The sequence below is a fragment of the Aquarana catesbeiana genome, linkage group LG08, assembly GCF_042186555.1.
Source record: "Aquarana catesbeiana isolate 2022-GZ linkage group LG08, ASM4218655v1, whole genome shotgun sequence".
Taxonomy (NCBI): domain Eukaryota; kingdom Metazoa; phylum Chordata; class Amphibia; order Anura; family Ranidae; genus Aquarana; species Aquarana catesbeiana.
Window position 1 is genome coordinate 298,983,353 of NC_133331.1, and position 23,583 is coordinate 299,006,935.

The 23,583-nt window shown below is 47.8% G+C and overlaps 2 protein-coding genes across 2 annotated transcripts in view; both read right to left on the minus strand.

Annotated features, from left to right (window-relative positions):
* Window positions 1-953: 953 nt before the first annotated feature.
* Window positions 954-23,583, minus strand: part of LOC141106851 (uncharacterized) — an 84,780-nt gene continuing 62,150 nt past the window's right edge. The window contains exon 11 of the mRNA XM_073597781.1: window positions 954-3,244. Coding sequence (XP_073453882.1) covers window positions 2,326-3,244 — 919 coding nt within the window. The 3' untranslated portion in view covers window positions 954-2,325. The remainder of the gene's footprint in view (window positions 3,245-23,583) is intronic.
* LOC141104903 (uncharacterized) lies at window positions 4,151-14,257 on the minus strand. The gene is made up of 6 exons (XM_073594707.1): window positions 14,176-14,257; window positions 5,423-5,589; window positions 5,209-5,306; window positions 4,892-5,119; window positions 4,614-4,811; window positions 4,151-4,501 (listed from the first exon to the last, which is right to left on the minus strand). Exons 2-6 carry the CDS (start codon window positions 5,478-5,480, stop codon window positions 4,298-4,300), a joined length of 786 nt encoding a protein of 261 aa, XP_073450808.1. The 5' UTR covers window positions 5,481-5,589; window positions 14,176-14,257; the 3' UTR covers window positions 4,151-4,297.

Here is a 23,583-nt window from a genome sequence, read left to right on the forward strand (position 1 = left end):
ATGTTGCAAAATTGAATGCGCCCGCTATACCGCCAAAAACGAAGGTGCCCAAAAAAAAATCAACATAGGTGACACTCTAAAAGCTGTTACAGCTCATCAGTTTTGAGTTAGCTAGGAGCTCTGGTGCTAGAATGATTGTTTTCTGATGTTCGTGGCAACATGTCACATATGTGGTGCGACCGCGGTCTACATACACGTACGCGACCTGGGCTGTGTTTGCAGAGGTGCGTCTCAAAAAGACAGTACATTTCGGCTCATCCCTATTAGAGAGTCAGTGACCACAGGCTTCCTGACAACCAGTGACACGTCCCAACCAATCCCATTCAGCCGGTCATTTCAGGCATAGGGATGAATGTAAACAAAGGGGGTGTGAAGCCAATCCTTTCAGGAGTGACCGATCTTAATAGACTGCTCATTCTATCTGTCCATGGACAGGGAATGTTCTATAAGTTGGTTGGTTCATTCATCGCGGTGGGCATACTCCCCAAATGGATCTTCAGGGACATGGAGAATGTTGCATTTGGCCACTAGATGAAACTAATGCCTGTGATATAATAGCCAAATGCCATTTTCTCTGTATTACATTAATGGTTAGTATAATATTGCTGGTTTAATTATCTTATGTCCTTTAATGTGACAAGCATTCACCCAGCTGTGCCAAATTCTGGCCATATTTTCATTAACACAGCAATTTCCTCTGACCGTCATCTCAATTATGGGGCAATAATGCGGTATTATTACTGCAGTGCCACATTATTGCCACTCGATGGAGCCAATGATCATAGGAAGTCACTGAAATAAAATATGACCAATACTGGTCACGGCTGGGGGAATGCACATCACATTTGTTCTGGAAATGTATTGACGGGCAACTCCTATCCTCATATTGATTAGCGGTTCCAAATAAATAACTACTGCAGTAGAGAACAGACACAAAAGATACACTCCGCATCTTCCCAAATAACTGTTCTGTTTTATTATGACACAATTGAAGGTTTTTATACACATGATTACGTAGCTATCACATTAATATTACAATTGTACTTTTATGGTAACAAGGGGCGTAACATAGGCAGGCTAATTCTAATCAGGACTGGAAAGAATGCAAACATGTCATGAAAACATTATTAGTGCCGTGTGCAATACATACAAAATACAATACAATTCTATACAGAACTTACACATTTCCTTTACACATTCATTCTACAAAGTTTTTAGAAACAGACCTGTACTGCCCCGTACACACGGTCGGATTTTCCGACGGAAAATGTGTGATAGGACCTTGTTGTCGGAAATTCTGACCGTATGTAGGCTCCATCACACATTTTCCATCAGATTTTCCGACACACAAAGTTTGAGAGCAGGCTATAAAATTTTCCGACAACAAAATCCGTTGTCGGAAATTCCGATCGTGTGTACACAAATCCGACAGACAAAGTGCCACGCATGCTCAGAATAAATAAAGAGATGAAAGCTATTGGCCACTGCCCCGTTTATAGTCCCGACGTACGTGTTTTACGTCACCGCGTTCAGAATGATCGGATTTTCCGACAACTTTGTGTGACCGTGTGTATGCAAGACAAGTTTGAGCCAACATCCATTGGAAAAAATCCTAGGATTTTGTTGTCGGAATGTCCGAACAAAGTCCGACCGTGTGTACGGGGCATAAGTGTTTGTGAAATCTTCCACCACAAAATGTACTCAGCCAATGAAAGGTAATGACTCCATTTTTATTTTAAAAGGCCTAGAGGACCGCCTTTTAAGTGGTGGGGTTAACGTGTTTCGTCCTGGAAGACGACTTGAGAAAACAGACCTCTTGCAAGAGTTTACACCACAAAATGTACTCAGCCAATGAGAGGTAATGACTCCATTTTTATTTTTCTCCTGCTATCAATGGCCAACACGGTACAACACTTCATCCATGTCTTTGGTGATCTCTGATCTCCTTATCAACTGTTTCTTACATGATGAAGATCAGCCATGGAGTATATCTGAGGTGTATATCAGGGTGTGCTTCTTCCACACATGTCCAGCAACATTCATATACAAGACATTTCCCGCACTCACTAATACACCTCAAGGGTTGTGTGGGACCCCTGATGTAAAACAGGACTTCAGTGAGGAACAATTCCCTCACTCAGGACAGGAAAGTGCCTTCTTCTTTGCATGAGACCTCTGATGTGAGTTAAGATTGCCCTTCACTGAAAAACATTTCCCGCACTCGGGACAAGAATACGGCTTCTCCCCCCTGTGAGATCTTTGCTGTCTGGAAAGATCGATCAAACATGAAAAACATTTCCCGCAGTCAGGACAGGAATATGGTTTTTACCCCGTATGCAATCTCAGATGATGGGAAAGACTGGACTGGACTGAAAAACATTTCCCGCACTCAGGACAGGAATATGGCTTCTCCCCCGTGTGAGATCTCTGATGATAGGAAAGACCAGACTTGACTGAAAAACATTTTCCGCACTCAGGACAGGAATACGGCTTCTCCCCTGTGTGCAATCTCTGATGATAGGAAAGAGCGGACTTCTGTGAAAAACATTTCCCGCACTCAGAACAGGAATACGGCTTTTCCCCCGTGTGCGATTTCTGATGATGGGTAAGATGGGACTTCTGTGAAAAACATTTCCCGCACTCAGGACAGGAATACGGCTTTTCCCCCGTGTGCAATTTCTGATGATGGGTAAGATGGCACTTCTGGGAAAAACATTTCCCGCACTCAGGACAGGAATACGGCTTTTCCCCAGTGTGCAATTTCTGATGATAGGTAAGTGTGGACTTATCTGAAAAACATTTCCCACACTCAGTACAGCAATAAGGCTTCTCCCCCGTGTGCAATCTCTGATGTGTGGTAAGACTGGACTTACGTGAAAAACATTTTCCGCACTCAGGACAGGAATACGGCTTCTCACCCATGTGCAATTTCTGATGATGGCAAAGATCGGACTTCTGTGAAAAACATTTCCCGCACTCAAGACAGGAATACGGCTTTTCCCTCGTGTGCAATTTCTGATGACAGGAAAGACTGTCCTTCCGTGAAAAACATTTTCCGCACTCAGGACAGGAATACGGCTTCTCCCCTGTGTGCAATCTCTGATGATGGGAAAGATGGGACTTCTGTGAAAAACATTTCCCGCACTCAGTACAGGAATAAGGCTTTTCCCCCGTGTGAGTTCTTTTATGTACATTGAGTTTGGATTTTGAACAAAAACACTTCCCGCACTCAGGACAGGAAAACCTCTTATCTGTTGGAAGGACGGCACCGTCCCTCACAGTCTGAGGTCCCCCAGGATAAGAGGAATACGATGGTCCGGCACCGTCCCTCACAGTCTGAGGTTCCTCAGGATAAGAGGAATACGATGGTCCGGCACCGTCCCGCACAGTCTGAGGTTCCTCAGGATAAGAGGAATACGATGGTCCGGCACCGTCCCTCACAGTCTGAGGTTCCTCAGGATAAGAGGAATACGATGGTCCGGCACCGTCCCGCACAGTCTGAGGTGCCTCAGGATAAGAGGAATACGATGGTCCATCTACACTGTGTGGTGCCGGATGGACATTTGAGGTAGTCGGGTTTTCTCCTGGACTATACTGTGTGATGTCCTCATCTTCTACTTTACAGTCTGGAGACAAAGTGAGACAATCCTCTGAGGTTTTCCTCATCTCCCGTCCATCTACTAAAATAGAAATACAAAGATTATTACTAGACATGAGCAGATTGGTTCCCCTAAACCAGGACTCCGCCCACATCAGGCAGCTTTGTCTCTGAGGATCTTACAATTCCCCCCTCAAGGTAACTAGTAAATGGGTCTTCTGATTTCCTACCAGGCCCAGGACTATGTAATGTACAACATAGAGTATATAGTGCAGGGTTCAGGACTATGTAATATGCTATATATAATTACTGTATACGGTGTAATGGTCAGGAGAACTCCACTAATATTGGTATTCAGTAATCAGTGGAAGATGAAATGTTTACTGGAGACAAGTTGCAGAGGTCCCACACCGCTGCCTCCCATCTCCTGAGACTGCACTCAGTGACTTGGGTCTGAGACTATACAGACATATCCCTCCACCCGGCACAAATAACAAAGCAAGTAACCCGGGAGAATTACTCTGCCAGAGATCTTGCTAGACCCGGGACTTGAGGCAGAAAACCCAAGGTATATACCCCAGGTCCCTAGGCTGAGCAACACCTATGGTGAAAATTAACATTTTACTGCCAGCTGAACCCCAGAATCTCCAGTAGGAAAGTGACCAGAGTATTACAGGCTGATATCACCCAGTCCCCACCCTACCCTGGACCAATCAGTGAGCAGTATGGGTGGAGGAATAGATTTAGAATTAATGACCCACCTGTGCTGATCTCTGTAGGAGTGTCCTCCTCTATAAATGTCCCCGTTATTCCATCCTCCTCCATAGACTGCTGATCATCCCTCACATACGTCTCTTCTTCTTCTGATTTAACCTCAAATTCTAAATCAATTGGATCTCCACTCTAAATCAAGAAAATGAGAGAAAATATCATCTATAAAATAGAAGGTTTATTATTGTGACATCATATAGAAAAAATACACAAGTTCATGTTCTAGATTCTCCATCCCACCAACCTTGCAACATTGAGGCATGGTGTGACCTTCATGTGTGGAATCCAGAGGATGGGGACATCTCTCTAGTGGGTTCCTGGTATTAGGTGGCTCCATCATATCCTTGTGTCCTTTTGAAAAGTCCTCCATCACTCCATACTCCTCATCCTCCTCTTTATACTCTTCTTTAACATCAGTATTATCATCCCCGAGGTTTCCACTCTGAATATATAATAAAACATTTATTGTAACAAACATGCTTGTGTATAAATCATAACTACCAATAATTGTTCCTCATCTACCTGATGATGGTGAGGGATGGTGTGATCTTCCTGTGTGGAATCCCCGGAATACAGAGGACGGGGACATCTCTCTGGTGGGTTTCTGTAGTTGGATGACTCTTCCATGGTGTCTTGGTGCAGATTTTTGTAAACTTTTAGATACTCTGACTCCTCCATCACGCCATCCTCATCATCCTCCTCTTTTATCTCTTCTTTAACCTCAACTTTAGAATCTCTCAGGTTTCCACTCTGAATATATAATAAAAATGACATCAATGGTAACAATGCAGATAATGTACAGATCCTAATGATACTATCAGTGATTGTTCCTCATCTACCTGATGATGGTGAGGGATGGTGTGACCTTCCTGTGTGGAATCCCGGGAATACAGAGGACGGGGACATCTCTCTGGTGGGTTCCCATCACTGGATCCATCTGTAGGAAACACACACACTGACTGAATACATTGTTTCTATGTGTTTATCAGATGATGGGGGATCTAGGTGGACCCTCCGTACTGCTCTCTCCTTTAGGGTAAAGTCTTCTCTTACCCGATGAAGTGAGGGGGGGCTGATTGTCCATCATGACGTCCTGAGCAACGCTCACCATTCTTGTCAGCAGCTTCTATAATCTTCTTTTTATTTCTCTATTCTATCAGGGAGGGAGGTGGAGGCAATGTGATGGTCATATGATCTCCAGACTTCACAGGAGGAAAACTCTAGATTTAAACACAAATAGTAAACTCAAATGACATTCCCAGAATTCTCCTCACCTCACTGGTCAGGTCTCTCTTTATTTAAACCCAACTTCATGCTGAGGTTTCTGATATTACATACAATGCAGGCCCAACAGCCCTACTTTGAAAGATAGAGGGATATTAAGAGGAGAAGCTGTGAGGTCAGTGTGATGTCATAGGATTCTCTGACTCTGATTGGAGGGACATTGGGAGGAGGAGCTGTGGGGGGTGTTGTGTGAGGTTTCTGTACACAGAATAATTTCTCCCGGGTGCGTTCCTTCTCTCCTAAACCGAAAGATGAACGTTGCCTTTGGGCTTTGCCAGGACACATCATATTCCCCATTCAGCTCTCGTTCCTCTCTGTAAAATGTGCTTTCTACCAATCCTTCTGACTGTTGTGTCCTCTCTCCTTAATCCCTCTTTCCCCTCACCCCTCTTCTCCACCCCACAGCCTGTATATATCACCCTCACTTCTGTCCTCTCCCTATTCCTGCACTCACCAACTCCTGATAATTCTAAACCCACATGCTAATAAAACCTCCAGGACTCTGGGACATGTCCTTTGATATATATCACACTCCCATATTACCTCCCTCATCCTTCTGCTTCTCCTAACTTCTGGAGATTAAACCCCAAAACTTGGTCCTCCATCATTTAACTGTGCCCAAATCTCGCATCACCCCATGCTTTCTGGCAACAGCTGCAATCCACACAATTTACTTTCTATCCATCCTCTTCCCAAAACCAGCCTCCCCTTATCTTGCACCCTTTGGAACGCCTGCTCTGTCTGTAACAAACTCACTTCTGTCCATGACCTCTTTATCACTAACTACTTGATGTTACTGAAACCTGGCTTCATGAATCCAACGCTGCTTCTCCTGCTTCCCTCTCCCATGATGGCTTTCTCTGGACTCACTCCCTCAGACCCAGTGTAAGGGAAGTGGAGTGGGAATCCTTCTAGCCCCACATAGCATCTTTCAAATACATCACCCATCCCCCTCTCCTCATTTGAGGCACATTGTATTTATCTATTTTCTCCAGTTTCTTTTAGAAGTGCTGTGTTATTGGCCTCCCGGACCAGTATCGACCTTTCTTGATGGCCTCTCTGCCTGGCTGTCTTACTTTCTCTCTTCTGAAATGCCCACAATCATTCTTGGTGCCTTTAACATCCTTGTTAACACAAACACTCCTGCTGCTTGTAAATTTCTCTTCCTCTTCCTCACCACCTAACCCACCTTAACCCTTCTCTACTCTGCTACTGACCATCACTATGACATAATCTCACCCCTGTCCTGCCTCAACTTAACCACTTCTGTCTACAATAGATCCCTGTACTCTGCCCTGGATACACTGGCCCCCTCACTAAACACAGAATCAGGCCCCAACTTCTACAACCTTGGCAAACAAATGAGACCAGAAGTCTCAAAATCATAGCTGCGCTCTTGAGCACCTGTGGCATAAGACTAGTTCTTAGAAGAACTTCAAGCAATATACATCTGCCCTCCAAAAATACAATTCCTGTCTCCTCACTGCCAAGCAGACCAATTCTATAACTCTCATTACCAACTTATCACCTGTGCCCGTCAACTTTTCTCTACCTTCAACTCTACTTCGTCCTCCACTGCCTTCATCCACTGCCCAGGAGATCGCCAATCACTTCAAAAATAAGATTAATACAATTTGTGATGAGACCTCTGCTGTACAGATACCTCCCCTACTTAACACCCCATGTCCACAGGTACAATCAACACTTTCGTTATTAAACCCTGCTACTATAGATGAGGTTGCTAAACTTTTTTCTAACGCTCACCTAACCACCTGCTCCCTAGACCAAGTTCCCTCGCAAATACTGCGGTCACCCTCTGGCTCTATCCTACACTCTCTAACTCACATTTGTATCTTCCCTAACTCTCCAAAACATGCACTAGTCACACCCATACTTAAAAAACCTTCCCTGGACCCAACCAATCTTAACAACCTTCACCCCATCTCCTAGCTCCCCTTTTCATCCAAACTTCCTGTCAGAGAGGTTACATGGTTGGGCGCCGGTGCGCGTTGGTGCCCGCGTTCCTGTGCGTGCTAGTGCGTGCGCTTCTGTGAGCACTGGTGTGCATGGTCCGGCTGACCCCCGTGTGTGCGCGGTGGTGCCCGGACGCGCACTAGTGTGCGTTGGCGTACGTCCGCCTGTGGGCGCTGGTCTGCATGCACCTGGGGGTGCTGGTGTGCGTGCCGGTGTCCGGGGGTGCGCGCGTGCGCGGCTGTGCGCATAGGCGCACGCACGTGCGCGGCAATGGGCGCCAATCAGCCTACTTAGGCCTGCTGCACATTCTGCTCGGTGCTGCCTAATCAACAGCTCCTGTGCCATAGTTCCCGTTGCCTTTTCCGTGTTCCTGTGTACTGATCACCTGATGACCCGGCTTGCCTATTGGATTCCCCTGACTTCTGCCTGTACCTGACCCCGGCTTGTTTGACTCCACTTCTGGCTTCTCCTTTTGAACCTCTGCTGCCCGCCTGTTGCCGAACCCTGCCTGTGTTGTGACCTGCCTGCCTGCTGGAGCTCTGATACAGAGTGGAACAACGCTGTCCTGCGTCATCAATTTCGGATGGGGTTATCTGACCCTCTTAAAGATGAGTTGGCACGCGTCGGAATACCTCAGACCCTGGATGAACTCATCAACTGGTCCATCCAAATTGACCGCCGCTTGAGAGAGAGATGTTCTGAGAGGTCTACTAGCCACCCTCGTCCTATCTGGATGCTTCCTAAAGTTCCCAGTTCCCCCAGCCAACTTCCTCCTGCCTCCTCTGCTCCGGCCGCAGAAGCTCCAGAACCCATGCAACTCGGTCTGCTCCATCCATCCCTTACTCCGAAAGAAAAGTTGCGCAGACGTACCCACAACTTATGTCTGTACTGCGGAGAACATGGACATTTTGTGAGGGCCTGCTCCAACAAGATACGTAAGTGCCTGCCTTCCTCTTCTGTATGTGCACCTGTCTTGCCTAAATCTGGTAATCACCTGACTCTTTCTGTTACGTTGCAGCTTCCCAGAAGGAATATCCCAATATCAGTCATCATTGATTCTGGAGCATGTAGTGGCTTCATTGACCAAGCCTTCGCTAACAACCATGGCATTCCTCTCCAGCCCAAGGCCCAGGGACTTGCAGTATTTCTAGCAGATGGCTCCACCCTCAGTTCCGGTCCAGTCACCCAGGAGACTGTTCCTTTACTGGCCACCATAGGCCCGGATCATCAGGAACTCCTACGCTTGGATGTCATCTCCTCTCTCTCTTTCCAATCATCCTAGGAATGCCCTGGCTGCAGGCACACAACCCCAGCATTACCTGGTCTACGGGGGAGATTCAATTCCTCTCCGAATACTGCCGGCAACACTGCTTACATGGAACACCTGTAACATCATCCCAGCTTCTTTGCTTGGACTCTGACACAGAATTACACTAGTCCCTTCCCGAACCCTACCGGGATTTTCTGGATGTATTCAGCAAGAAGGGAGCAGAGACTCTCCCAGTACACAGGCCCTACGACTGTCCAATAGAACTCTTACCCGGGACCGAAGTTCCCTTCGGGAGAATCTTCCCGTTAACTGAGCAGGAGCTGGGCACCTTGAAAGACTATATAGATGAAAACTTGAAGAAGGGGTTCATTCGCCCCTCCACATCTCCAGCTGGTGCAGGCATCTTCTTTGTTGAGAAGAAGGATCACTCCCTTCGTCCCTGTATAGACTACCAGGAATTGAATAAAATTACTATTAAAAACAGATACCCGCTACCTCTAGTGCCTGAACTGTTTCAAAGGCTGGGAACCACAACAGTCTTCACCAAGTTGGACCTCCGCGGAGCCTACAATTTAATTCGCATCAGAAAAGGGGATGAGTGGAAGACGGCCTTTCGTACTCCATTTGGGCACTTCGAGTACCTCGTCATGCCCTTCGGTCTGTGCAATGCACCAGCGACCTTCCAGCACTTCGTTAATGACGTCTTCCGTGATTACCTGGACTTGTATGTCAGTCTATTTGGACGACATCCTGATTTTCTCTGCTTCTCTGATCGACCACCGCAGGCACGTCCGTAATGTACTCACTCGACTTAGGCAACATGGGCTTTACGCCAAACTCGAGAAAAGCGAATTTGAGCTTTAATGTGTTCAGTTTCTGGGCCTGGTCATCTCTGCCGAGGGCATTAAGATGGACCCTCAAAAAGTATCTGCTATCCTGGACTGGCCTGCACCTGCAGATAGGAAAGGGGTACAGCGCTTTATTGGTTTCGCCAATTTCTACAGGAAATTCATCAGAGGGTTCTCTTCGATAATCGCTCCTATCACCGAGCTTACCAGACAAGGCACCCGATTCTGCTAGGCCCCTAAGGCACAGTTGGCCTTCGAACAACTCAAAGCACTGTTCACTTCAGCCACTATCCTTAAACACCCTAATCCAGCTCTACCCTTCGTGTTGGAGATTGACACGTCTGAAATTGCGGTAGGGGCAGTGCTCTCTCAACGGCAAGGCGCCAAAGCTCTCCTGTACCCTGTGGGTTTTTTCTCACGCAAATTTTTGTCATCTGAAAAGAATTATGATGTGGGGAATCGGGAACTTCTGGCCATTAAAGTGGCTTTGGAGGAATGGTGTTATCTACTGGAGGGTGCTGCACATCCCATTCTGGTCTATACGGACCATAAGAACTTAGAGTACCTGAGAACAGCTAAGAGACTAAGACCTCGGCAGGCCAGATGGGCACTCTTTTTCTCCCGTTTCCAGTTCCACATTACCTACAGACCCGGATCCAAAAATGTCAAGCCTGACGCGCTCTCCCGTATGTTCCATGACTCGGAAAAAACCCTAATTCCAGACACCATTCTTCCTTCTGGGAACTTCCTGCTTCTTCAAGAGGGTCTTGTCTCTCGGATTAGACGGGCCTCTATGGGGATGACCCCACCTGCTGAGGCTTGTGCTAAGGACGGCCTGTTCTGGCACAAAGGCAAAATCGTGGTCCCTGAGGACCTAAGGGTACATGTGTTGGAACTTTGCCATGACCATAAGTTGGCCGGACATTTTGGTGCATGGAAAACAACTGACCTGGTACAACGTACCTTCTGATGGCCTCACCTCCTTAAGGACTGTATGGAGTATGTTGACTCATGTAATACTTGCGCCAGAAGCAAGAACAGTCGGGCAAGAGCTTGGGGCCTATTAAAACCCCTACCAGTCCCAGGGAGACCGTGGAGTATGATTTCGATGGACTTTATCGTTGAACTCCCCCCATCAGAAGGCTTTTCCTCCATCTTTAATGTGGTAGATAGGCTGTCTAAGATGGCCCATTTACTTCCCATGAAGGGCACTCACTCGGCTATGGAGACAGCTAGTATCTTCATTAAAGAAATCATAAGATTGCATGGAGCTCCAAGGAATATAGTATCTGACCGAGGTGTCAAGTTCACCTCTAGGTTCTGGAAAGCCCTCTGTGGCTCCCTGGAAATTGAATTGGCATTTTCCTCAGCTTATCATCCCCAGTCGAATGGGCAAATTGAGAGGACTAATCAAACTCTGGAGCAATGTCTCCGCTTTTTCTCAGGATGATTGGGCCTCCTTACTCCCTGTTGCAGAGTTTTCATATAACAATTCTCTACATTCAGCTACCATTCAGCTACCAATCAGACACCATTCTATGCCAACTATGGCTTCCATCCGTCCTTTCTGCCTGGATCAATACCCCAATGTACCGTTCCTGCAGTCTCCGAAACCTTGGATTTCTTTTCAGTTAACAATAAATTACTACAGGACACCATGGACAAGGCTCAGGAATACTATAAAAAGATGTTTGATAGGAAGAGATGCAGGGAACTTGTTTTGGAACCTGGCAACCAAGTGTTATTATCTACCGCCAATCTGAAATTGGCCTGTCCTTCCAAAAAACTAGGCCCTATGTTTTTGGGTCCTTTCTTGGTGAAAAGAAAAATGAACGACGTCGCCTACGAACTTGACCTGCCTAACTCTCTGAAGGTGCATCCGGTTTTCCACGTGTCTCTCCTGAAACCTGTTACTCCCAATTCCTTTGTTGGCCGCAGTATCGGCCCACCAAGCCTATTCTAGTTAACAATGAGGAGGAATTCGAAGTGGAAGCAATTCTAGATTGCAGGAGGAGACACAATCAAACCCAATACCTCATTAAGTGGAAAGGGTATGGTCCTGAAGACAACTCGTGGGAGCCCGAAGGCAACCTACATGCCAGAGAACTCTTGTAACCATTCAAGGACTCGCATGCCTCCAAGTTAGCCCAACTGGGCATCCGGAGTCTGCCCTTGAGGAGGGGGCACTGTCAGAGAGGTTACCTGGTTGGGCGCCGGTGCGTGCGTTCCTGTGCACGCGCTTCTGTGGGCACTGGTGTGCATGGTCCAGCTGACCCTGGTGTGCGCGGTGGTGCCCAGACGCGCGCGCGCGTGTGCGTCCGCCTGGGGACGCTGGTGTGCGCGCCAGTGTCCGGGGGCGTGTGCGCCTGTGCGCACGTACGTGCGCGGCGTTTGGCACCAATCAGCCTACTTAGGCCTGCTGCACATTCTGCTCGGTGCTGCCTGATCAACAGCTCCTGTGCCATAGTTCCGGTTGCCTTTTCCGTGTTCCTGTGTACTGATCTCCTGACGACCCGGCTTGCCTATTGGATTCCCCTGACATCTGCCTGTACCTGACCCTGGCTTGTTTGACTCCGCTTCTGCCTGCTCCTTTTGAACCTTTGCTGCCCGCCTGTTGCCGAACCCTGCCTGTGTTGTGACCTGCCTGCCTTGCTCCTGCTCAGCATCTGTTGTCTGTGCTCCTATTACTACCTGCTGCTAGGGAATCACCTTTCTTCCAGCACCTGGACTACTGCACTAGGCTCTCATATCACTCCGCACTCTTGTGCCTCCTGTCTGCTCTACCAGGGGCCGCGAGTCGGATACGTAAGGGAGCCTACCCTCTGCCCAAGCTGACTCACCGGTCTGGTAAGTGGGAAGCCTGACACTTCCCGGATGTCTGGTCTACAACCAACTGAGCGACCATCTAACTGAAACTAACCTCCTTGATCTCCTTCAATCTGGATTTCAACACTCCACAGAAACTGCTCACCTTAAACTCATGAATCATCTGCTAACGGCTACTAAATTCAATGGACACTATTCTGTAATCCTACTCCTGGACCTCTCTGCTGCCTTTGACACAGTGTACCACCCCATTCTAATCAAAATAACTCCTCTCCTTTAGTCTCTGTGACTGTAATCTTTGCTGGTTTTCATACTACCTATCCCATTGCACCTTCAGCGTCACAACTTTACTTCCTGCTCCTTTCTCCTTCGGGGTCCTCCAAGGTTCTGTTCTTGGACCACTCCTATTCTCGTTCTAAACATCTCCTCCCTAGGTCAGCTGATAACCTCCTATGACTTTCAATACCATTTCTACGCTGACGACACCCAAATCTATCTCTCTACCCCTCAGCTCACTCCATGAGTCTCCTCACGCATCACTAATGTACTAACAGACATATCAGCCTGAATGTCACACCACTTCCTCAAACTCAATCTATCCAAAACTGAGCTCATAATATTTCCTACACCACGTGCGCCTTCCCCTGACTTCTCTGTCAAGATCGATGGAACAACCATCAACCCGTCCCCACAAGCCAGAGTGCCAGGTGCAATCCTTGACTCTGAACCCCCCTTTCAGCCCCACATCCAATCACTGTCCAAAGCTTTCCGCCTCTCCCCCCATAACATCTCCAAATTACCCCCCTTCCTAACCAATGACCTCACAAAGCTACCAATTCACTCCCTGGTTATCTCTTGCCTTGACTACTGCAAGTCCCTCCTCACCGGATTGCCTTTATATAGACCCCTCACCCCTTCAATCAATCATGAATGCTGTTGCCAGACTCATTCACCTTACCAACCATTCAATGTCTGCTGCTCCTCTCTGCCAATCCCTCCGCTGGCTTCCGCTTACCCAACAAATTAAATTCAAAATACTAACAACTTATAAAGTCATCCAGAACTCGGCCCCCAACTATATCACTAACCTAGTCTCACAATACCAACCAAATCATTCTCTTCGATCCTCCCAAAACCTCCTGTTCTCTATCTCCCTCATCACTTCCTCCTATGCTCATCTTCAGGACTTCTACCGAGCATCTCCCATCCTTTGGAACTCCCTATCCCAATTTGTCTGACTATCTCCTACTCTGTCCACTTTATGACAATCCCTGAAAACCCTTCTCCTATCAGAAGCCTATCCTGCCCCCACCTAACAACTGGACTTTTATTTTCTCCATCAGCCCATCCCCCACAGTTATTACCTTTTGTATCCTTTGACCCTCCCTCTTAGATTGTAAGCTCTAAGGAGCAGAGCCCTCTGATTCCTCCTGTATTATATTGTATTGTAACTGTACTGTTTTTAAATCCCTTATAGTAATAATAATAATATATGTGTGTATCATCATCTGCTGGAGATAAAAGATGTCACAGTGACTATGGAGGAAGAGGACGGACATGACGGGGGGGTTACTGGGTGTAAATAGAAAATAAGATCTTATTACCTCCTCAGCTGCCAGTTCTAACAATGTCTCTTCTCTACTTCCTCCCGACTTGCCTCTCACCTGAAACTTCCTGTCTGTAACTGACATCACTTCCTGTCTTCCATAGAGACTTCCTGTCTGGGTAAAAGTGAGATCACCACCTTGTGCAGCTCAGAGGAACTGCAGCCCCGAGAAACATCTCGTAGTGTGAACTCGTCCTTGTGCTGTGTGTGTATGTACCAGACATGGGGGTAAGTCACACATGTGCAAGTCACAAGCAAGTCTCAAGTCTTAACCTTCAAGTCATAAGCAAGTCCCAAGTTACTGTGGCGAAAAGCAAGCAAGTCAAGTCGAGTCCCTGCTAGAAGTCAAGCAAGTCAAGTCAAGTCATTTATTTTGGTCAAGTCACAAATTAAGTCAAAATACTGATCTACCCCATTTCCATCCTTAAAATTAGTTAAAAGTCAGTTTTCAGGAAAGGTTTTGTTTCATTTTCAACATTAACAAAACTGCTTAGTGCTTTTTTCTTGACACAGCACTGGTGGTGCCAAGTCATTGCAAGTCATTGCAAGTCAAATAGCCCAAGTCAAAGTCAAGTCGCAAGTCATTAGTGGCAAGTCAAAGTCAAGTCGAGTCATTTATTTAATTTTGTCAAGCAAGTCGCAAGTCCTCAAACAGGTGACTCGAGTCCGACTCGAGTCAAGTCATGTGACTCGAGTCCCCCACCTCTGGTATGTACTGTATATCCTTATAGATGTGTAGTGCTCCCCCCCGCAGAGACCGATGATATTAACTGGTTCTTTCCCAAACAGTACAGAGGCCCCCCAGTAACGGTCCATTTACTCCGACTCCAATAAACAGTCTAGGAGTCTTTTTGTATTTGATTGCTTGTAGAATCTGTAAAAGGAGAGAGATTGGGGGAGAGGCATAAATATAGGGGTCACAATTGTGACCTAGCCCCATGCTTCAGGGGGCCCCGTACGGCTCTCCTGTCATATTTGTCTACACTTGGATAGAAGTGGGGGAGGGGGTTCGGCATACACAGGAACCGATCACCTCCATCTCCCTCCTGCAGCCGTTGGAAGCCGGATTCTCCTTCACTCCCTCCCACCGCCATTCAGCAAGGGCTGCAGAAGGGAGATGGAGGCGATCGGTCCCTCCTATCCAGCCTGGTGCTAGGTGTTTATGGCAGTCGTGATCCACAATGTGACAAAAGACAAGCAGTCATCAATCAGCTTTCCAGCCCCCCCAACTCCCGGCTCCTGTTTCTTGCCTGCAGGCTTCTCCTAAGGTAAAAGAATTGCTTCCCACCCCGAGGCCACTCCAGCCTGGCAGCCTACAAATGCCACAGTGTATTCCTAAGTCTGGAAGAACAGACAGTGCCCAGCACCTGAGTGAGTATAGTGTGGGACTAAATGTCCTCCAGTCACACTGGCTCCTCCCCATCACACTGCCCAGGTACCCTTTTTAGATGTGATGGCTGCATTTTTTTAAAAAAAACTTTCTTTTATTTTCACTTGTGATCCAGCCAGTAAGTCTGTTATTTTTTCAACAGAAAAATTTCTCCAGCAGATGTAGCAGGCAGGGGATAGGACAAACCATCTCCATCTGACAGGGGTGCTTACAATGATCAGCTATTGTAAAAAATAAAACCTCCATCCCAAAAAACTGATTATATAGTGTGAGGTGGAGTTTGGATTAACTGTCACACTGCCCACATCACACTAGCTCCTCCCCATCACACTGCACCCATCACACTGGCTCCTCCCTGTCACACTGCCCACAACATAGTGGCCTGCATTACACACTCCTGTCCACTGCATTATGTGCATTACACACTCCTGTCCACTGCATTATGTGCATTACACACTCCTGTCCACTGCATTCTGTGCATTACACACTCCTGTCCACTGCATTCTGTACATTACACACTCCTGTCCCCTGCATTCTGTACATTACACACTCCTGTCCACTGCATTCTGTACATTACACACTCCTGTCCCCTGCATTCTGTACATTACACACTCCTGTCCACTGCATTCTGTACATTACACACTCCTGTCCACTGCATTCTGTACATTACACACTCCTGTCCACTGCATTATGTGCATTACACACTCCCGTCCCCTGCATTCTGTGCATTACACACTCCTGTCCCCTGCATTCTGTGCATTACACACTCCTGTCCCTCGCATTCTGTACATTACACACTCCTGTCCCCTACATTCTGTGCATTACACACTCCTGTCCCCTGCATTCTGTACATTACACACTCCCGTCCCCTGCATTCTGTACATTACACACTCCTGTCCTCTGCATTCTGTGCATTACACACTCCTGTCCCTCGCATTCTGTACATTACACACTCCTGTCCCCTACATTCTGTGCATTACACACTCCTGTCCCCTGCATTCTGTGCATTACACACTCCTACCCCCCGCATTCTGTACATCACAGACTCCTGTCCCCTGCATTCTATGCGTTACATATTCCTGTCCCCTGCATTCTGTACATTACACACTCCTGTCCCCTGCATTCTGTGCATTACACACTCCTGTCCCCTGCATTCTGTACATTACACACTCCTGTCCCCTGCATTCTGTACATTACACACTCCTGTCCCCTGCATTCTGTACATTACACACTCCTGTCCCCTGCATTCTGTACATTACACACTCCTATCCCCTACATTCTGTACATTACACACTCCTGTCCCCTACATTCTGTGCATTACACACTCCTGTCCCCTGAATTCTGTACATTACACACTCCTGTCCCCTGCATTCTGTGCATTACACACTCCTGTCCCTCGCATTCTGTACATTACACACTCCTGTCCCCTACATTCTGTGCATTACACACTCCTGTCCCCTGCATTCTGTACATTACACACTCCCGTCCCCTGCATTCTGTACATTACACACTCCTGTCCTCTGCATTCTGTGCATTACACACTCCTGTCCCCCGCATTCTGTACATTACACACTCCTGTCCCCTACATTCTGTGCATTACACACTCCTGTCCCCTGCATTCTGTGCATTACACACTCCTACCCCCCGCATTCTGTACATCACAGACTCCTGTCCCCTGCATTCTATGCGTTACATATTCCTGTCCCCTGCATTCTGTACATTACACACTCCTGTCCCCTGCATTCTGTGCATTACACACTCCTGTCCCCTGCATTCTGTACATTACACACTCCTGTCCCCTGCATTCTGTACATTACACACTCCTGTCCCCTGCATTCTGTACATTACACACTCCTGTCCCCTGCATTCTGTACATTACACACTCCTATCCCCTACATTCTGTACATTACACACTCCTGTCCCCTACATTCTGTGCATTACACACTCCTGTCCTCTGCATTCTGTACATTACACACTCCTGTCCTCTGCATTCTGTACATTACACACTCCTGTCCCCTGCACTCTGTACATTACACACTCCTGTCCCCTGCATTCTGTGCATTACACACTCCTGTCCTCTGCATTCTGTACATTACACACTCCTGTCCCCTGCACTCTGTACATTACACACTCCTGTCCCCTGCATTCTGTGCATTACACAAAAAGTGCACTTAAGGGTGTGTTTTAATCCATCCCCTGAAGGAGTAGGACTTCTACCCTGACCCCCGGGGCGCAAGGCTCCTGACGGGAAACATAGGTTTACATAGTCTGCCTAGCTAGAAGGCCTGGCAGACCCTTTCTCCTTGGATAACCAAAGCCATACTTGAACACTAGGTCAGGGGAGCTCTCCCAAAGAGAGACACTCCAGGGGCAGGGGAGGAAGGAACCTGAGGGTCACATATCCTCCCCCTAGAGATCAGCATAAGCCCGAGGACTCACACCCTTCATCTGTGAGAAAACACACACAAAAGTGAAAGGTGACAAACAGTGGAAGAAAAATAAATGAATAGTGCACTGGCCCGGGCCCTACTGATTCACTCCCTGGTCAGTGGCTCTCGCCTGGACTACTGCAATTTCCTCCTTACAGGATTACCTATATATAGGCTCCTCCTCCCTTCAGTACATCATGATTGCGGCTGCCAGACTCATCCACCTTACCAACCATTCAATGTCTGCCACTCCTCTCTACCAATCCCTTTAAAATCCATTAAAAAAATTGCTGATTAGGTCCGGTAGAACCGAATGCCTAGGCATTCGGTTCTACTGGACCTAATCAGCAATTTTTTTAAATACCATGTTTTAATCGATAGGTTGTCCTACCAATTTTGATGCTTTGTACCTTAATTAAACAATTAATAAATTGACATTTTTTGATAACACTGCCAGTATTCTTGACATGATTAAATATTTGTTGCCAAAGTAACCCCTTACCCGGCTATCTAGAACCGGGTGTTCCTTTTTCTTTTTATGCCTACCATGGTTACAGCAACAGACACTATATAAGTGTATAATCAAGTTGGTCACGTTATTTACCTGACCACTCCTAAGTGTAACTTGTTCCATTATCCCTTTTCCCCTCCCTTTTCCCATCTCACCCCCACTTTATTTAACACTTGCTTGCAGACTATTGCTCTCTCTCTTCCTCCTGCACAACTCTTGACTCTCAGGAGCAGCTAGCACATGGTTAGGCCTGACACTGGCTCAGCCAGGCCCTTAGTAACTTGCCCTTTGTAGGCAGGGACCGCAGGCCCCTATAGTGTAGCAAAAATGGAAAGTCTCTTGTGCTAGCTGTCCCACAGATGGACTATTACTCCCAGTCAGCCCTCTTCAGGCCCTGCCAGTCCTCCTGGCTGCAGCTGCCCTACTCCACTGCCCATGACATCACAGTCCTCACTGCTGTCTCTACACCCATCCCAGACTGCACACTCCCAGTCCCCTCAGGTGTGCCTCCCCAGTCCTCCTGACTGTGACTGTCACTCACCAGCCCTCCTGGCTTCAACTGGTGGTTCCTGGCTGCAGCTGCCCAACTTCCCATCCCGTGACATCACAGTCCTCACTGCTGGCTCGTACGTACTAAGTGCAGGGTTGCGAAGCACGCTAGGTTCTGACTGCAGGGTTGTAGGGCACGCTAAGTACTGAGTGCAGGGTTGTGGGGCACGCTACGTACTGAGTGCAGGGTTGTGGGGCACGCTACGTACTGAGTGCAGGGTTTCGGGGCACGCTACATACTGAGTGCAGGGTTGCGGGGCGCGCTACGTGCAGAGTTGAGGGGCACACTACTAAAAGAGTGCAGGTTTGAGGGGCATGCTATGTACTGAATGCAGGGTTGAGGGACGTGCTATGTACTGAGTGCAGGGCTGAGGGGCGTGCTATGTACTGAGTGCAGGGTTGAGGGACGTGCTATGTACTGAGTGCAGGGTTGAGGGACGTGCTATGTACTGAGTGCAGGGCTGAGGGGCGTGCTATGTACTGAGTGCAGGGTTGTGGGATGGGGAGGGGTGAGAGGGGGGTAGCACAAGGGGGGAGATGGAAGAGGGGGAGAAGGGAAGGGGGGAATTGAGAGAGATCCTAGCCCTGTCTGCAGTCCCTCTTGTGGGAAGGTGTATGTGACACTGTACCTTCCATGCAGTGGGCAGGTCCGTTCGTATAGCTGGATGAGGACAGGAGATCACTAGATGCTCCATCCAGCGGATTTCTGTGCTGCTGTCCCTGGCTGCCTGCACCTCCAGCCCACCGTCCTCGTTCTCCGGTCAGCCTGTCCATTGGTCTAGGGATGGGAGGTCTTCAGAGCTCTTCTCCTTGCTAAAGGGCAATCGGTTCTGGCCACCCTCGCAGCTCTTTATCCCCGCCACCTCCTGGAGCTCTCAGCCTGGTGCTGTCCCACTCCCCACACCTGCTGCTACAGTCTGCATGCTCACCCAGGGCAGCTCCTGATTGGTCAGGCTGCCCCTGGGCCAACAGAGTGCCGGAGGAGGGAGGTGGAGTCAGCAGTGATGACATGGAGACGCAGAGAAAAATGAGCAGTGCGGCTGAAAAAAAGCCGAGTTCCAGCGCGCTCCGGCCAGTAGTTTCAATGGAGTGTAGCGGTCGCTCTGTGGGTCTGCTAAGTGTCGTGGCCCACCTGCCAACCTGCCCAGCCCGGCATTCAATTCTCAGTCACTCCAAGGCAATGAACAGTCCATATGTTTGTTTTTGTTGACTTTATTGAGGGAATAGAACATGGATGTGTAAAGGAATTTATGGGATGCCCAGTGGAATTTTAGAACAAACAATTAGTAGATTGTATAGCAATTCATTGATGGATTGTGTAGCAATCAAATGGGACAACTACAGTATGTACACTCTATACATGGCACTTCTCTAGACTTCTCCTACACAACACTTGCTTGCAGACTATTGCTCTCTCTCTCTTCCTGATGCACAACTCTTGATTCTCAGGAGCAGCTAGCACATGGTTAGGCCTGGCTCAGCCAGGAGTCAGTAACTTGCCCTTTGCAGGCAGGGACCGCGGACCTCTATAGTGTAGCAAAAGTGTTAAGTCTTTTGTGCTAGCTGTCCCACAGATGGACTATTACTCCCAGTCAGCCCTCTTCAGGCCCTGCCAGCCCTCCTGGCTGCAGCTGCCCAACTCCACTGCCCATGACATCACAGTCCTCACTGCTGCCTCTGCAGCCATCCCAGACTGCACGCTCCGAGTCCTCTCAGGCATGTCTCCCTAGTTCCCTCCTAAAGACATGCCCAGCTGTACTAGCTCCAGATGTCCTCTCTGCTCCTCCTGTCCAGATCCGTCATGCTTTCTTGAAGGGCTCTACACCCGAGGCATTCAACACCCAAGCCCCAGGCCCAAGGTCACCCCCCAGACTGGGGAGCTCCCTCAAAGGCCCCCCGACAGCCTAGTACTCCATCTCCAGTTCTTCTGCCCGACAACTCATCCCCAGCTGGGCTGACCCCAGGTATTTAAGGAGGCCTGTCCCCTGCCAATCCAGGTTGGGGATTGGTCAGGGCTCCTTAGGACACCCCAGGCAGCTCCACCTTTCCTTCTAGTATTCTCTAGAAGAAAGAAGGAGGTCTCAGTGACACTACTTGTGAGTCACCAGCTGCTACTCTGAGCCACTCCCAGCCCACAGAAACCAAATCAAACAGGCTTAGTATCCAGCTAGACCTGCCTAAATGTACCTACGCTCACACAAAGGGTGAGAGTAGGAGGGTGCTACAACTTTTATTTCTATTACAAGGGACGTTTACATTCCTTGTAATAGGAATAAAAGTGATCACATTCTTTTTTTAAAGGGACAGTGTAAAAATAAATAATTCTTTGTGGCATGCATGTAAAAAATCCTAATTTTTGGCTATAAAATTACATAAACCCCCAGAATATTATATAATTTCTGAAAGCAGAGGCCCTGTAGAATAAAGAGGTGATAGTTGAAAACTGTAGTTTCATGTGATATTTGCACAACAATTTATTAAACACAAATGTTCCAGGAAAAAATATAATTTCCATTTTTTGGTTGAAACATAAAACATGAGGTTGCATCGAGTAAATCGATACCAAACATTCCATGTTGCAAAATTGCGTGCGCCCGCGATACCACCAAAAACAAAGGTGCCCAAAAAAAAAATCAACATAGGTGATGCTCTAAAAGCTGTTACAGCTCATCAGTTTTGAGTTAGCTAGGAGCTCTGGTGCTAGAATGATTGTTCTCTGACGTTCGGTGCGATATGTCACATATGTGGTGCGACCGCGGTACGCACCCTGGGCTTATGTAACAGGTGACCCCGCCCCCTCTGATGTCACGGGGAATGCCACAGGGAAGTCCCCCGTGCGTCAGAGGGGGGCGGGTTTACCGGGTAGCCCCACCCTCCGTTATTTAAGAAGTGTCAGAAGACGAGAAGCGTCACACAGCAGGAGCCTCCCATCATGGATGCGGAGCGGCCCGAGAACGGAGAAGGGAAGAAGATGCCGTGGAGGAAGATGCCGGACGAGAACACCGGAGCAAGAAGCAGAGGATCAGAGAAAGAAGAAGATGGAGGAAGAAACCGAAGGAAGATAGAAGAAAGAAGATGGAAAAGAAGAAGACTTTAAATAAAGGAATTGTCAAAAACTGTCTCGTCATTTTTAACATTTTTGAGTTTTTTTGTGAAATGGTAGGGGTACTTTTGTACCCCCTTACCATTTCACACAGGGGGGGCGGGATCTGGGGGTCCCCTTGTTAAAGGGAGCTTCCAGATTCCGATAAGTCCCCCGCCCGCAGACCCCACAACCACCGGGCAAGGGTTGTGGGGATGAGGCCCTTGTCCCCATCAACATGGGGACAAGGTGTTTTGGGGGGCTACCCCAAAGCACCCTCCCAATGTTGAGGGCATGTGGCCTGGTATGGTTCAGGGGGGGCGCTCTCTCACCCCCCCTCTTTTCCTGCTGCCTGCCAGGTTGCGTGCTTGGATAAGGGTCTGGTATGGAATTTTGGGAGGACCCCACGCCATTTTTTTTTTAAATTTTGGCGCAGGGTTCCCCTTAAAATCCATACCAGACCTGAAGGGCCTGGTATGGAATTTAGGGGGACCCCCCACGCCATTTTTTTTTAAATTTTGGTTCGGGGTTCCACTGTGGGAAAATCCCATGCCGTTTTTATCAATGAACTTCTATGTGTATTGTCGGACCGGCAATTCATTAATAGCCGCGAGTAGTTTTAAATGACTTTTTTTCCTTTGAAATGTCATTTTGCTGTCAGACTGTTCTAAACACGGGAAACATGCTGTGACAGACCTAGCCGGGAGAGAGACTTTTGGAGGGGACTGAATGCTAGCCTCTTGCCGATCGATCGTGGGCCCTGGCATTTGGGGGAACAGTGCTCTTTGTGAGCTGTATGCCTGGGGACCCTTGAGGTGGTATTTGCCATATTAGAAATAGTGGCTGATTCATAATACTGGGACAAATACTGTTAGGAGATGCTGATGTCAATTCCAGCCACCTGTCTGTCGCCTGCTAGAATGTGTATTATAAATAAGTCTAGTAAGGTCATGTCTGAGTCATCTAGGCTGTCTAAAGGGATTAATTAATTAGCCCATGTTAATTAGGTTTCTGGTCTAAGGTGTATGTTCAGAGTAATATGAAATCCTCTTTGACTGTATAAAAGCCTGTATTCCTTTCAATAAAAGAGATTCCTGGTTGAACTTACATACAGCCTGCCTGGTGTTTGTTCTGAGCTACACAACTGGATTAGAATGGCACATAGCTGTAGTTCTAGTCCCGGAGCATCGGATGACTGAATCATCACTACGTTGCGATCTGCCATCTGATTCTATAGCCGCAGAAGAGTGTCGGGAGAGTGGAACCGAGCGAGCAGGGGCTCGTTACACATGCGCCCCTTAACAGGCATACTATAGACACCCCCCAGGTATGAAATTTAAAGGAATATTACACTTTTATTGTTCGACGTTAAGCATTATTAAAATCACTGCTCCCGAAAAAAGGGCCGTTTTTAAAACTTTTTTGCATTGATCCATGTCCCCTGG

Bases quoted from the DNA above. Each gene is read 5' to 3' on its own strand.
- LOC141104903 (XM_073594707.1), bottom strand. From the start codon at position 5,480: ATGGTGAGCGTTGCTCAGGACGTCATGATGGACAATCAGCCCCCCCTC. The intron at 5,307-5,422 runs GTAAGAGAAGAC...TGTTTCCTACAG, and splicing joins GCCCCCCCTCACTTCATCGG to ATGGATCCAGTGATGGGAAC. The intron at 4,812-4,891 runs GTAGATGAGGAA...TTATATATTCAG, and splicing joins CCATCCCTCACCATCATCAG to AGTGGAAACCTCGGGGATGA.